Source organism: Rhopalosiphum maidis, chromosome 2 (assembly GCF_003676215.2).
Source record: "Rhopalosiphum maidis isolate BTI-1 chromosome 2, ASM367621v3, whole genome shotgun sequence".
In the NCBI taxonomy this organism is placed as follows: Eukaryota; Metazoa; Arthropoda; class Insecta; order Hemiptera; family Aphididae; genus Rhopalosiphum; species Rhopalosiphum maidis.
This window is the reverse complement of record NC_040878.1, coordinates 30,587,364-30,598,513: the sequence shown is the minus strand read 5'-3', so window position 1 is coordinate 30,598,513 and position 11,150 is coordinate 30,587,364. Positions and strand designations below refer to the sequence as shown.

The following is an 11,150-nucleotide window of genomic DNA, read 5'->3' as shown; positions in this document are numbered from 1 at the left end:
ACAAAATTGAAAGTAAATAATCACAAATATAAGGAGTCCCTGTCAAATTTAAGTTTTAGCTAGGGGTCCGCTCAATGCTAATTGGGAACCATTGGTTTAGACTAAACAACTATTTCAGAGACGTTGGGACTTGGACGCACAAGATACGATTGTACGAACATTCCTATACAGTCACTACTCGCTACTATAGAGAAGTGGTCGGCAACCGGCTGCCCATGCAGATATTGTACACGCCCGCTTTAAATTCTACAACGACAAATTTTTTTTTATACCTACATTTTATTATTTTAAAGTTTTTTTATAGTAAATAATTTAAGAATATAAAATTTTTATTTTTATCCGGCCTATTTTACCGTGCTAGTGTGGTACAGATCATATTGATCATAGAATATAAAATATAGATGAAGATGGACTTCAAAGTCGTACCGCATTTTTAAAATAATTATTCTGTAATCTGTTGTACACTGATACTATCACAGATAATAACTTTAAAAAAAGATAATAAAAAAATTAATTTTATTATCTGTATAGTTTGCTGTAAGTCAATAACAACAGCTGTGGTACTGTTACAGCATAATTATTATTATACGAAAATAATTTTCATATAATCTTTGCCACTGTGCTACCGGTGCTACTGTAGTACTATAGTATGTAGTATTGTACTTATCATTATCATTGGTTCGTTACGACCACAGTACGATAACACGATGGTACTCATAACTGTATAGATCCACGTATATAAATAGTATATTGTTCTATGCTTTGCTTTTAGGTATTTAGTATTTGTTATTGAAAATTACATTGTACGATTTGTACGTGAAATTCTTTAATAAATTTTAAACTTATTATTTTAATCTAAATCACTTGTCATATCATTAATTCATACTTATTATTAATTTCTTTTTACATAATGTGTGTTTACGATTGAAATGATTGAATTATATTATCATTACGTTTTTTAATTTTTATATTTTTTAAATTTCGTGCTTATATTAATATGGACAAGAAATTCATTGAGTTGGATGACAGTGTGCTGGATCAAATTCTCAAATCGGAAACCGATTTACGTAATTATTCTCAACAAGTAGAATCTGATTTGAAATATCACGAAAATCTCGATGTAGAAAAATATATTAAGTCTGGAGATCAAATAGTGACATTACATAAACATCTGAATCACTGTGAAAATGTATTGGAACACACAGAATCAGTATTATATACTTTTCAAGAGGAATTGCAAAATATAACAAATGAAATTACTAGGTTACAGCAGAGATCAATATTTATGGCTCAACAACTATGTAATAGACAGTCTTTTAAAGGGCTCATGCATCAATTTATAGAAGATGTTATTGTATCTGAAACACTCATCTCAGCCATAACTACATGTTCAGTAACAGATGAAAAGTTTTCAACACATTTGTCTGTACTAAACTACAAAATATTGTTTGTTGATGAACAGAATTTCAAAGATGTAAAATCACAAAACGATGTGAAAGATGTGTATGAAAAATTGAAAATTACTGCTACATCAAAAATTAGACATTTCATTATGGAACAGATAAATAAATTTAAAAAACCTACCACAAATTATCATATACCACAAAACACTTTATTTGAATATAAATTTCTGTTTGAGTTTTTGTTAAATCATGATTCAATATCTGCTCAAGAAATATATAATGACTATGTTGATGCATTGAGTAAAGTTTATTTTACTTATTTTAAATCATACTTGAGTTATTTACAGAAGTTACAATTTGAAGAAGCCGCTACAAAGGATGATCTGTTGGCAGTAGAAGATCCAACGTCACGTACCCTTTTTCAAAAATCAATTAAAAAAAATACTGTTTTTACTATTGGCAACAGAGCATCTGTACTTAATGAAATTGACAATTCAATAATTATACCACATCAAAATAATTTGACCAATTTATCATTTGAGGCCATATTTAGATCAGTCCAATATGCTCTTGTAGATAACGCTTGTCGAGAATATAAATTTGATTGTGAGTTTTTTAAAGTAGATCAACCTACTGCCCAGGGACTATTTTCTCAGATTATGGGTAAAACTCTAGGACTTTTAATTAAACATCTAGAACATTTTGTTGAAAACTGTTATGATGCATTAGCACTTTTTTTATGTGGCCAGTTGAGTATGCGTTATCAAGCTCTTTGTCAAAATCGTTTAGTTCCTGTACTGGCTCAGTATTGGGATACAATTCTTGCTATGATTGGGACTAGATTTCGATTTATACTTAAACGACATATCCAAAGTGTTAAAGATTATGATATTTCCAAGTTTAATAAAGAAAAGAAGCCCCACTTTATTATGAGACGATATGCTGAACTTGTATCAGCTATAGTTTCATTCAGTGAAAACAATAAATGTGAACCTGAATTAATTTGTAGCCTAACCGAAGAAGTTTTAACATTTGTTTTACGTCTTGCCACTATGTTTAGAACCCGTAAAGATCGTTTAATATTTTTGATTAATAATTATGATTTGGTATTAAGAATACTAATGGAACGTGTTAGAGATAGTACATTTGAAGTGGATAGATTTAAAGAAGAGCTTTCAGCTAGAAGTAAAGATTATGTTGATGAAGTACTTCAAGTATATTTTGGTGGGATGATGAAGTTTGTTACAGATGCAGAGAATGGCCAAGATATTGATTCAGATTCAAGACAATTAGGATTAGCTAAGACATTTACATCTACCTGGAAGATGTCTTTAGAAGAAATAAATAAAGAAATATTACCTTCATTTCCTAATCTAACAACAGGTGCTTCTCTATTACAATTAGCATTTTCACAGTTAATTGATTATTATCATAAATTTCAAAAAGTTTTATTAGCTCCAAACAAAGCCCAGTTACCTAATATACACGTGATAATGATAGAGATTAAGAAGTATAAAACTAATTATTAGGTTTTAGTTTCTTAATTGCATAATAATATGTTAACATTTTTGTTTGCAACAAACGTTTGTCAAATTTGTCTTATTTTTTTTGGAAGAATTATTTTTAATTAATTGTACATTTTATTTTTTTTTTTTATTGAATTTTATGTTAGTTTGATAATATATTTTATTATTTTATTTATTATAAAAGATTGTGAGTTGTTATTATTTTTATTATATTTTTTCTGATATAGTAAAATTTTTGTTATACTTTTTGAAAAATTATTTTAATGATTTTAATTTCTTAAATTATTTAAATTTTAAATTAGTTACTGATATTTACCAAATAATTTGTTTATATGTAATATATTAGTGTTCATAATAATTACAATGGTTTTTTTTTACTAAAAAATTCCATGAAGTTTTTTAAAAATACTTATATTTTTAGAATGCTCATATAGTTTTCAAAAAAATTGAAAATAATTGTGAAATTAATAATAATTATTATTAAATTTCAATTTCGAACATTTTGTCATTGATAGGTAATTTTTTAACATTTAATTAAATGATTTTTCAGGTTTGTAACAAATTTGAGTTGTTATTTACTTTTGTATTATATACTATATATAATGTCGGAGTCATAGTATAACATACAAATATTAATATATTAATATGTTATAATTGTAAAATTGTTTTTTTTTTAAAATCATAATATTAATTTCAAAAAGTAGAAAAAGAAATCTTATTGACAAATTAAAAAATAAAAGTATTAATGATTATTATCAAATTTATAATTTTACATCTTATTAAGCTTACTTACCAACGTTACCATATTATTGTTTGAAATTTGAATTTTAAACAGTCTTATTTATATATTCCATTTTTATAATTATTAATTAATCCATTCATATTCTATAGATCAATTAATAGACATACATTCATATGTTTATTTAATCTATTTTGTGTTTATCTCAATAATACACACAGTACAGATACATCTATAATATTATCACCATAATATTATTCACGTTAAGACTAAATTGTCTAAGTATCTAGTATATGAGTCATATAAAAGCAAATGTAGCATATAAAATAAAAATCAATTCAGCTAAATGCAAATTTACAATATTGTATTTATTATGTTAGTGAGATCAGAGATGGACACGAAGACAACAGATGATGGCGTCGATGGTTGTGTACTGCCGTACTGGTGTGAATAATAAAAAATAATTAAAGACATAAATTAATATTAATTATTAATTAATATCTTTTTCTTCATAATATTATTGTTATTATTCATATCATCATATCAAATACCTATTTTTTACAACTGTCAATGTGATAACAATTGTTTACCACCTTGACACTTAAATGTGGTAACCATAAAAGCTATTGTATTTTGTTAATCTTGATAATGTGATATGTATAAAAATCAGAAATTATTCAGGATCAGATTCAGGATATTCCGATATTGAATTACATCAATTTTGAATATTGAATTTATAGATGAACTACGATTGACGATAAACCTATTCGCTGTTACCTTGTGAATTTACGTTTAAAATTTAATTATATAACATAAACAATTGAATTGTATTTTTAATTTTAATAATTTTTAAAAATTTTTGTATGAAAATCGAATCAAGTAATTTTTATAATTATTCATCTGTTTATTAAATAATTCTATTTTAGTTTCTGTGAAATAAGTAATAATATTACTTATTGTACTTTTTTATTTTATTAAATGTCGGTTTTGAATTGACAAATGATGTACTTTTTCAGTTGATTAAAATGACAAGACATGCTAGAAATTGTACAGCAGGCGCTGTTTACACATATCATGAAAAACAAAAAGACGCTTCCCAGTCTGGTTATGGAACACAAAATGAACGTGTCGGTAAAGATTCCATTAAGAACTTTGACTGTTGTTCAATGACATTACAACCTTGCAGAACTCCAATTGTTTCGTGAGTTTTAATATTAGTGACAATTATTTGCCATAATAATTAAATTGTACTGTAATATTTATGTTCAATTTTATTATGTAGCCCTGAAGGTCATCTATTCGATAAAGAAGCTTTATTGCAATATATGATTACCAAAAAAAATGAGTACTGTCGAAAATTAAAGGAATACGAAAAACAGAAACACAAGCAAGAAGAAGAATTAGCTGAATTAGGGAGAGCTGAACAGCAATCCAAAGTCAATGATTTTCTTAAAAGAGAAAGTATGGTGAAAAGACAAAATGATATTTACAAAATGAAATCTCAGAAACGATCAGAAAAAAATGTATCATCTATTTCAAACATGGTTAATGGTTTGGATAAGCATTTGCCAAGCTTTTGGGTACCATCGGAAACACCAGATGCTAATAAAGCGCCTATGCAAAAACCAGTAATTATTATAATATTACAATTTAGATTACCACCAATTAATTTTAAGTATGAAATACTATGGATTATAAAATTGTTATTGAATATTACAGTAGATGCATATTGAGAGATTGCTCAAAACATAAAACATAAAAAAAACAAATAAATAATACAATTTTTTTTTAATATTAAAACTTGATTACATTATGCATAATTTATTATTTAAAAATATTTTTCTCTTTTAAACAATATTTTTTAATTATTGGGTTTTATTTGCATGTATTCTGTTTTGAAGGATAAAACTATTTATTGTCCAATGAGTGGCAAACCATTGAAATTAAAAAACTTTGTGGATGTAAAATGGACACTAGTAAATGATCCTAGTGATAAAAAATCATTGGCAGTTCGTGAAAATCGTTACATGTGTGCAGTGACTCATGACATACTAAGTAATGCTGTACCTGCAGCCGTTATTCGTACAACGTATAAATCAGTCAATATATTTTAGTGTTTTTTAAATATAAAATTAACTTATCCTGTTGTTGGTTTCTAGTGGTCATGTGATTACTATGGAATGTTTTGAGAAGTTAATTAAAAAAGATTGGCTACATCCTTTGAATGGAGAAAAATTAACAGAAAAAGATATTATACCTTTACAAAGAGTAAGGAATATAATTTATATTAGTATTTTTTTTTCTGTATTTTACTGATTTTTTAAAATTTATTTATTAGGGTGGAACAGGATATGCAACAACAAATGTGAATTTGCAAGGGAAAAATGCTAGACCAGTCTTACAAGCATAAAAACAATATGGAATTGAATATTTACAATTTAAAATGATAGTATTGGTTTACTATCTATATTTAAATAATACATTTAAGTTATCAATTGGACATGAATTAATGTAATATTATGAACTTTATAATTAAATATACAGTTTTTTTTAACATTTGATTATTTTAGTATACTCTGCTATATTATGATAAGGTTTAATAATAGTATGTACATAAATACATAATAAATAATAATATAGTTAATGGCATTCATCGCTGTATGTTAAAAGGGGACGTATTCATGGAATGCTAATTTTGATTATTGATATTATATAATAAATATGTAAACAGCAAATGTGTTTCACTGTATATGTACATATTAGTTACAAACACACTAATACTATCGTCTATCATCACTATCCAATAGCATGTTTGTATAAATGGTAGTTTTTAATGTACCATGTTAAAAGTTAAAAAAGCATAGCAGGTCCAAAGTAATTTTATTATGAAGATTGATTATAACCTTCAATTATACTACTGTGTACAATAATATAATTGTTTTAATTTTTAATATTTTAAAATTATATATTATAAATTATAATTTATAATATTTAATAAAATAATAATACTGTACATTATTCAAAATTCTGATATTTTTTAAAGTTAATGTTCAATTGGTAGTAACTTTCTAAGTAGCAATTATATTTTATTCATCAATTTAATTGTATCTAATTCACAAAAATATTTTATTTTTAAAAAGGTATTGCTGTACTGTATATTAGGTGTCGAGTGGGTCACTGAAATGGATGTGTTAAATTTGATTTAATGATATAATTTTATATGAAAAATGATTCTGAGAAAACAAAAATCTGTTAGCTTATGTCATAAATTATGATATATTTTTTGATATTTCTATTAAAGTATTTAATTTTACTACCTATTATGAGCATTATGAATTATGATGTCAAGTTAATTGAATTTTTGCTGAAAACATTGCATTATTTGCATTTATTATATTATTAGTATTTAATTATTTTATATTTTGTATTTATACCATAGGTACTATATTATTGTTATTAATTTTTGAGTTAATACTTTACTGTAATATAGGTGTTCCTGGTGTAAAAATAGGTAATATTTTAAAATTAATCTACATATTTTGAAAATGTCATTACGTATAGGTAGTCAAATTTATAACATTTGGGTACGTAAAAGCTTTGAGTCCCCACAAAAAATGTTTTTGAATTATAAAAATTAATTAATATCGTTTGTTATTAAAATATTTAATTTTGTTCAAATTTGATCTTAAAATATTTATTCTATGTAAGAATAACTGAGGGAGAATCTTGTTAAGAGGATGTTATAACTGCATGTGTTATCTCTGTCTTACTAATGTAGATCTTTGCAAATACTTTCGTTCAGCAGAACATATTTTGTTAGCTTTAATATTAGAGTAAATTGACCTATTATCAAATTTAAAGGTAAGAATATTACCTAGAAAATGTTATATGCTTTTATTGATATCATTTGAAAGTGAGTTATGAATATTTTAAAGTTGTAATATTTTACATAGCTATAACACTTTTAAATGATAATATCAATAAAGATATGACATTTTCTAGATAATATTCTTATCTTTAAAATTGATAATAGGTAAATTTACTCTAATATTAAAGCTAATATCACTAAATGTGTTCTACTGAACGAAAATTTGGTATGATCTACATTAGTAAGACAGATAAAACATATATGGGTATAACGTCCTCTTACCAACATGTATAAAAAATAAAATTTGAAAAAGTTTCAAATGATTATAAATTACTTAAATAGATATAAATACTTTGAAAATTGTATCACGAATAGAAAATAAATCATATTTGGTGGTAATTTAAAATAGGTAGAAACTACCTTCAAAGTTTTTACTGCTCCAAAAGATAAAACAGATAATTAAAAAATTAATATTTTATTGCTTTATTCAAAATCTATAAGGTATTATTTAATTATTCATTTCAATTAAATTTATAAATGGTCCATCTTGTTAACATTTAAGATTACTCTCTAATCCGAATAATCCAAATTATATAGTTTTTAAAAAATAGGTTTAAATTTAATAAATCTGAAGTGGGGTAAAATTATTTGAAATTTTATCAGATATTTTTATAAATTGAGTTAAAATTCAATACTAAACCAATTAAGCATTCATATTTTGAGTAGGTAGGTAAGTACCTACTTAACTATATAATTATATAATTATTGTCATTCAGTAGGTAATTGAAAATTAAAAATTATTTTCCTCTGTGTATTTAGTGAATACATTGTAATGCGTGAAAATTAAAATACGGAAAAAATATAATAAATAAAAATTAACAAATAATACGATTTATTTAACTAGGTATATTATAATTATATACATATTCATTAATTCACTTTTAAGTTGTAATATACTTATAAAGTTAATTACATAGGTAGATATAGTTTGTAGTATATTATAGGTACTTACTTATACTATTTTAATAATACATACCTATCAATAATATTTTAAATAAGCTAAAAGTATCAAATATTATAATATTTTAAGATATCAGTATAGTAATATTTAAAAACAGGGATGTCATCAATCAATGTCACTCACGCAGTCATGCAGGTAAAAATAATTTCACTCGCCCAAATTATGTAAATGATAATCATCTAAACGAACTATAATTTTTTTATTTACGGTAAGCTACTTATACTAAGTGTATATATTTATAGTTATAGGTTAATTTTTTACATATTATATATTTAATAAGTGGAAAGATTTTATTAACTGTTTTTTGAAACAGTGATTGAAAAAGAACTAATAAATATACGTAAAAATGTCAAATATGTAAACAAGGTGTACCTAAGGAAATAAGTACTTACCTATAGTATTACACTTGTCACTTTACGTAATACACGATTCATGTTGGTTTTTTTGAATTCATATTTTGCTGTCAATGAATTTTAATAAAATGATAAGATGTTATGTGGTTTTATTGTTTCGTCTAGACATTTCTGTAATGACATTTAAGCACATTAAATCTGCAATAACTCTTTCATATCTTTTTGATTAAGTCAAAATTCATAGTATGTATATTGTATACGACAGTGAAGAATTGACATTATATTATATTATTCTGTTACTATAATATAGACATGTAGTGTAGAAGTGGAATTATTAATGTAGGTATCTCATACCTATGTATAGTTTATACATTGATGAACCTATTGAAACACTGACTTGTGTTCTTTTATTATGTCATGTTAGGTAAGTAAGCATTGAATTTGATTTGCAATGTTTATGTAAATAATATATTTAAAATAACTATACTTACTATTATTTGAATTATTGAAGAATTATGTTTATGTAATATATACCCACATGGCCACATTATGTGTAACTATAATAATACAACAATACGGTTATACGAGAATATATATTTTTTTACAGATAACTAAGGGCTACAATTTACTTATATTATAGCTATTAGCTATTGTACACAGTTTTCATAATTTCAGTCGGTATATCGAATTATGTAATTTGGAAGTGTTGAGAATTTTTAATAATCAAATAGATTGTGATTTGAGGTAACTGGTAAATAATAAAATTAATGATATATTTTTAGTGCCACCTGATGAGATGATTGGAGACAGTGGCGTAGCTAAGGTAGGGGGGCTAAAGGGGCTATATCTTCTCATTGGCCGTATTTTTATATTGTTTTGAAATATTTTAATTTAAATATGAAAATTGTCTTACAAATTTTAGTTATTTTAAATAATATATACATTAACGGCAAATCAACGTTTATGTTATCAGTAGTTTTGTATTGTTATTGTTTTTGATTTTCAATAACTCAAGTTAAAAGTATTTAGCCTCCCCCATAAAAAAAAATCCTGGCTACACCTCTGATTGGAGACGTACATGACGATATATTATTATCTAAACAAAATTAAAACATATTAATAGTTTGCATGATTTCTATTTAATAAAAAATAAACAACACGTAAAATATCTCTCTTTTCTTCTCTGTCGGTACTTTGTAGGTTTGTGCAACTACATTATTTACTGCGATTAAAGTGATTACTGACTAGGCACCTTTACGCCGTTATTGTCATATAATAATAATCCTTATAGGTAGCTATAATAATAATTACTCGTAATAATGATAACTAGGTACACATATTTACATGAGAATATGAGATGAAAAAAATAATATTATCACAATATTTAATTATATGAATATTTTTATTTATTAATACGCCTTTTCCTTATTTGTATCTAAAGTACTAACTTATTATTATAGTTGTATAGTCTAATAATTATTAAAATACATTATATTACGTTAGGGCTTAGGTAATACTATATATTACTCTTATTGATGGATTTGGTTCGTCATTTAAGCTAAGGGGCGGGACCATTTTCCAGTTTTTTTTCTTCAAAATATTAGTATTTATTTTGTACCTATAATAATAATTAATATTAGTACAAAATTCAGTATTCTAGTTTCCGTCACAGACTTTTTTGAACTAGAATCGTGTCTGTTGTCCTCCGAATATTTTTTAAACAATAAAGTTATTCATGTTACCAGGTATGATATTATGACACAAATTATTTGATTTTTTTATTCTTATATACATGTATAGGTAATAGGTATAATTAGGTCTTAGGTATAGGCAGTTTACCAATTGCGTTTAAAATTACTTTTTTATGTACCAATTGCGCTTTTATATTATTAATTCTCTTGTTCTTATTAATAGACACAATTGTCCATGCCCGATGCCCATATATAGGTACTTAAGTATGTACTACTAATTAATTTAATATAAGATACTCATTATTTCAGGTACTAACGTTTTTGAAAATATTCCTTTTACATAATTTTAAATCGTTACAAAACAACATTTTCGGGAAACAATTTTATTGTTATTTCTTACCTCTCAGTGTTATCATTTTTTGGTTTTTAAGTTATTTATTAAAATATATTTTTGTTTTCATATAAAGCGGGATATTATTCGAATTAATTGGTTCTATAAGAATCAAATTTCAGATAAATAGTTTATTAGCCATAACTTTAAATACCTAC

The 11,150-nt window shown here is 24.8% G+C and overlaps 2 protein-coding genes across 3 annotated transcripts; both read left to right on the top strand.

Annotated features, from left to right (window-relative positions):
* The first annotated feature begins 673 nt into the window (after window positions 1-673).
* On the top strand, window positions 674-3,030 carry LOC113552260 (vacuolar protein sorting-associated protein 52 homolog). The gene has a single exon (XM_026955047.1). The coding sequence runs from the start codon at window positions 998-1,000 to the stop codon at window positions 2,930-2,932; it is 1,935 nt and encodes a 644-aa protein (XP_026810848.1). The 5' UTR covers window positions 674-997; the 3' UTR covers window positions 2,933-3,030.
* A 1,307-nt stretch (window positions 3,031-4,337) lies between these two features.
* Window positions 4,338-6,192, top strand: LOC113553738 (nitric oxide synthase-interacting protein homolog). Of its 2 annotated transcripts, none has more exons than XM_026957234.1 (6): window positions 4,338-4,547; window positions 4,685-4,869; window positions 4,951-5,296; window positions 5,570-5,757; window positions 5,828-5,936; window positions 6,007-6,192. In XM_026957234.1, exons 2-6 carry the CDS (start codon window positions 4,694-4,696, stop codon window positions 6,076-6,078), a joined length of 891 nt encoding a protein of 296 aa, XP_026813035.1. In that variant the 5' UTR covers window positions 4,338-4,547; window positions 4,685-4,693; the 3' UTR covers window positions 6,079-6,192. The 2 variants fall into 2 exon arrangements, with proteins under 2 accessions (XP_026813035.1, XP_026813036.1); XM_026957235.1 differs by lacking the exon at window positions 4,338-4,547 and adding an exon at window positions 4,552-4,608.
* The last annotated feature ends 4,958 nt before the right edge of the window (window positions 6,193-11,150 follow it).

What these genes read in the sequence shown, in the direction of transcription:
- LOC113552260 (XM_026955047.1), top strand. Translation starts at nt 998, where the DNA reads ATGGACAAGAAATTCATTGAGTTGGATGACAGTGTGCTGGATCAAATT.
- LOC113553738 (XM_026957234.1), top strand. Translation starts at nt 4,694, where the DNA reads ATGACAAGACATGCTAGAAATTGTACAGCAGGCGCTGTTTACACATAT. An exon ending in AAGCGCCTATGCAAAAACCA is followed by an intron (nt 5,297 to 5,569) that starts GTAATTATTATA and finishes TCTGTTTTGAAG; the next exon opens with GATAAAACTATTTATTGTCC. An exon ending in GCAGCCGTTATTCGTACAAC is followed by an intron (nt 5,758 to 5,827) that starts GTATAAATCAGT and finishes GTTGGTTTCTAG; the next exon opens with TGGTCATGTGATTACTATGG.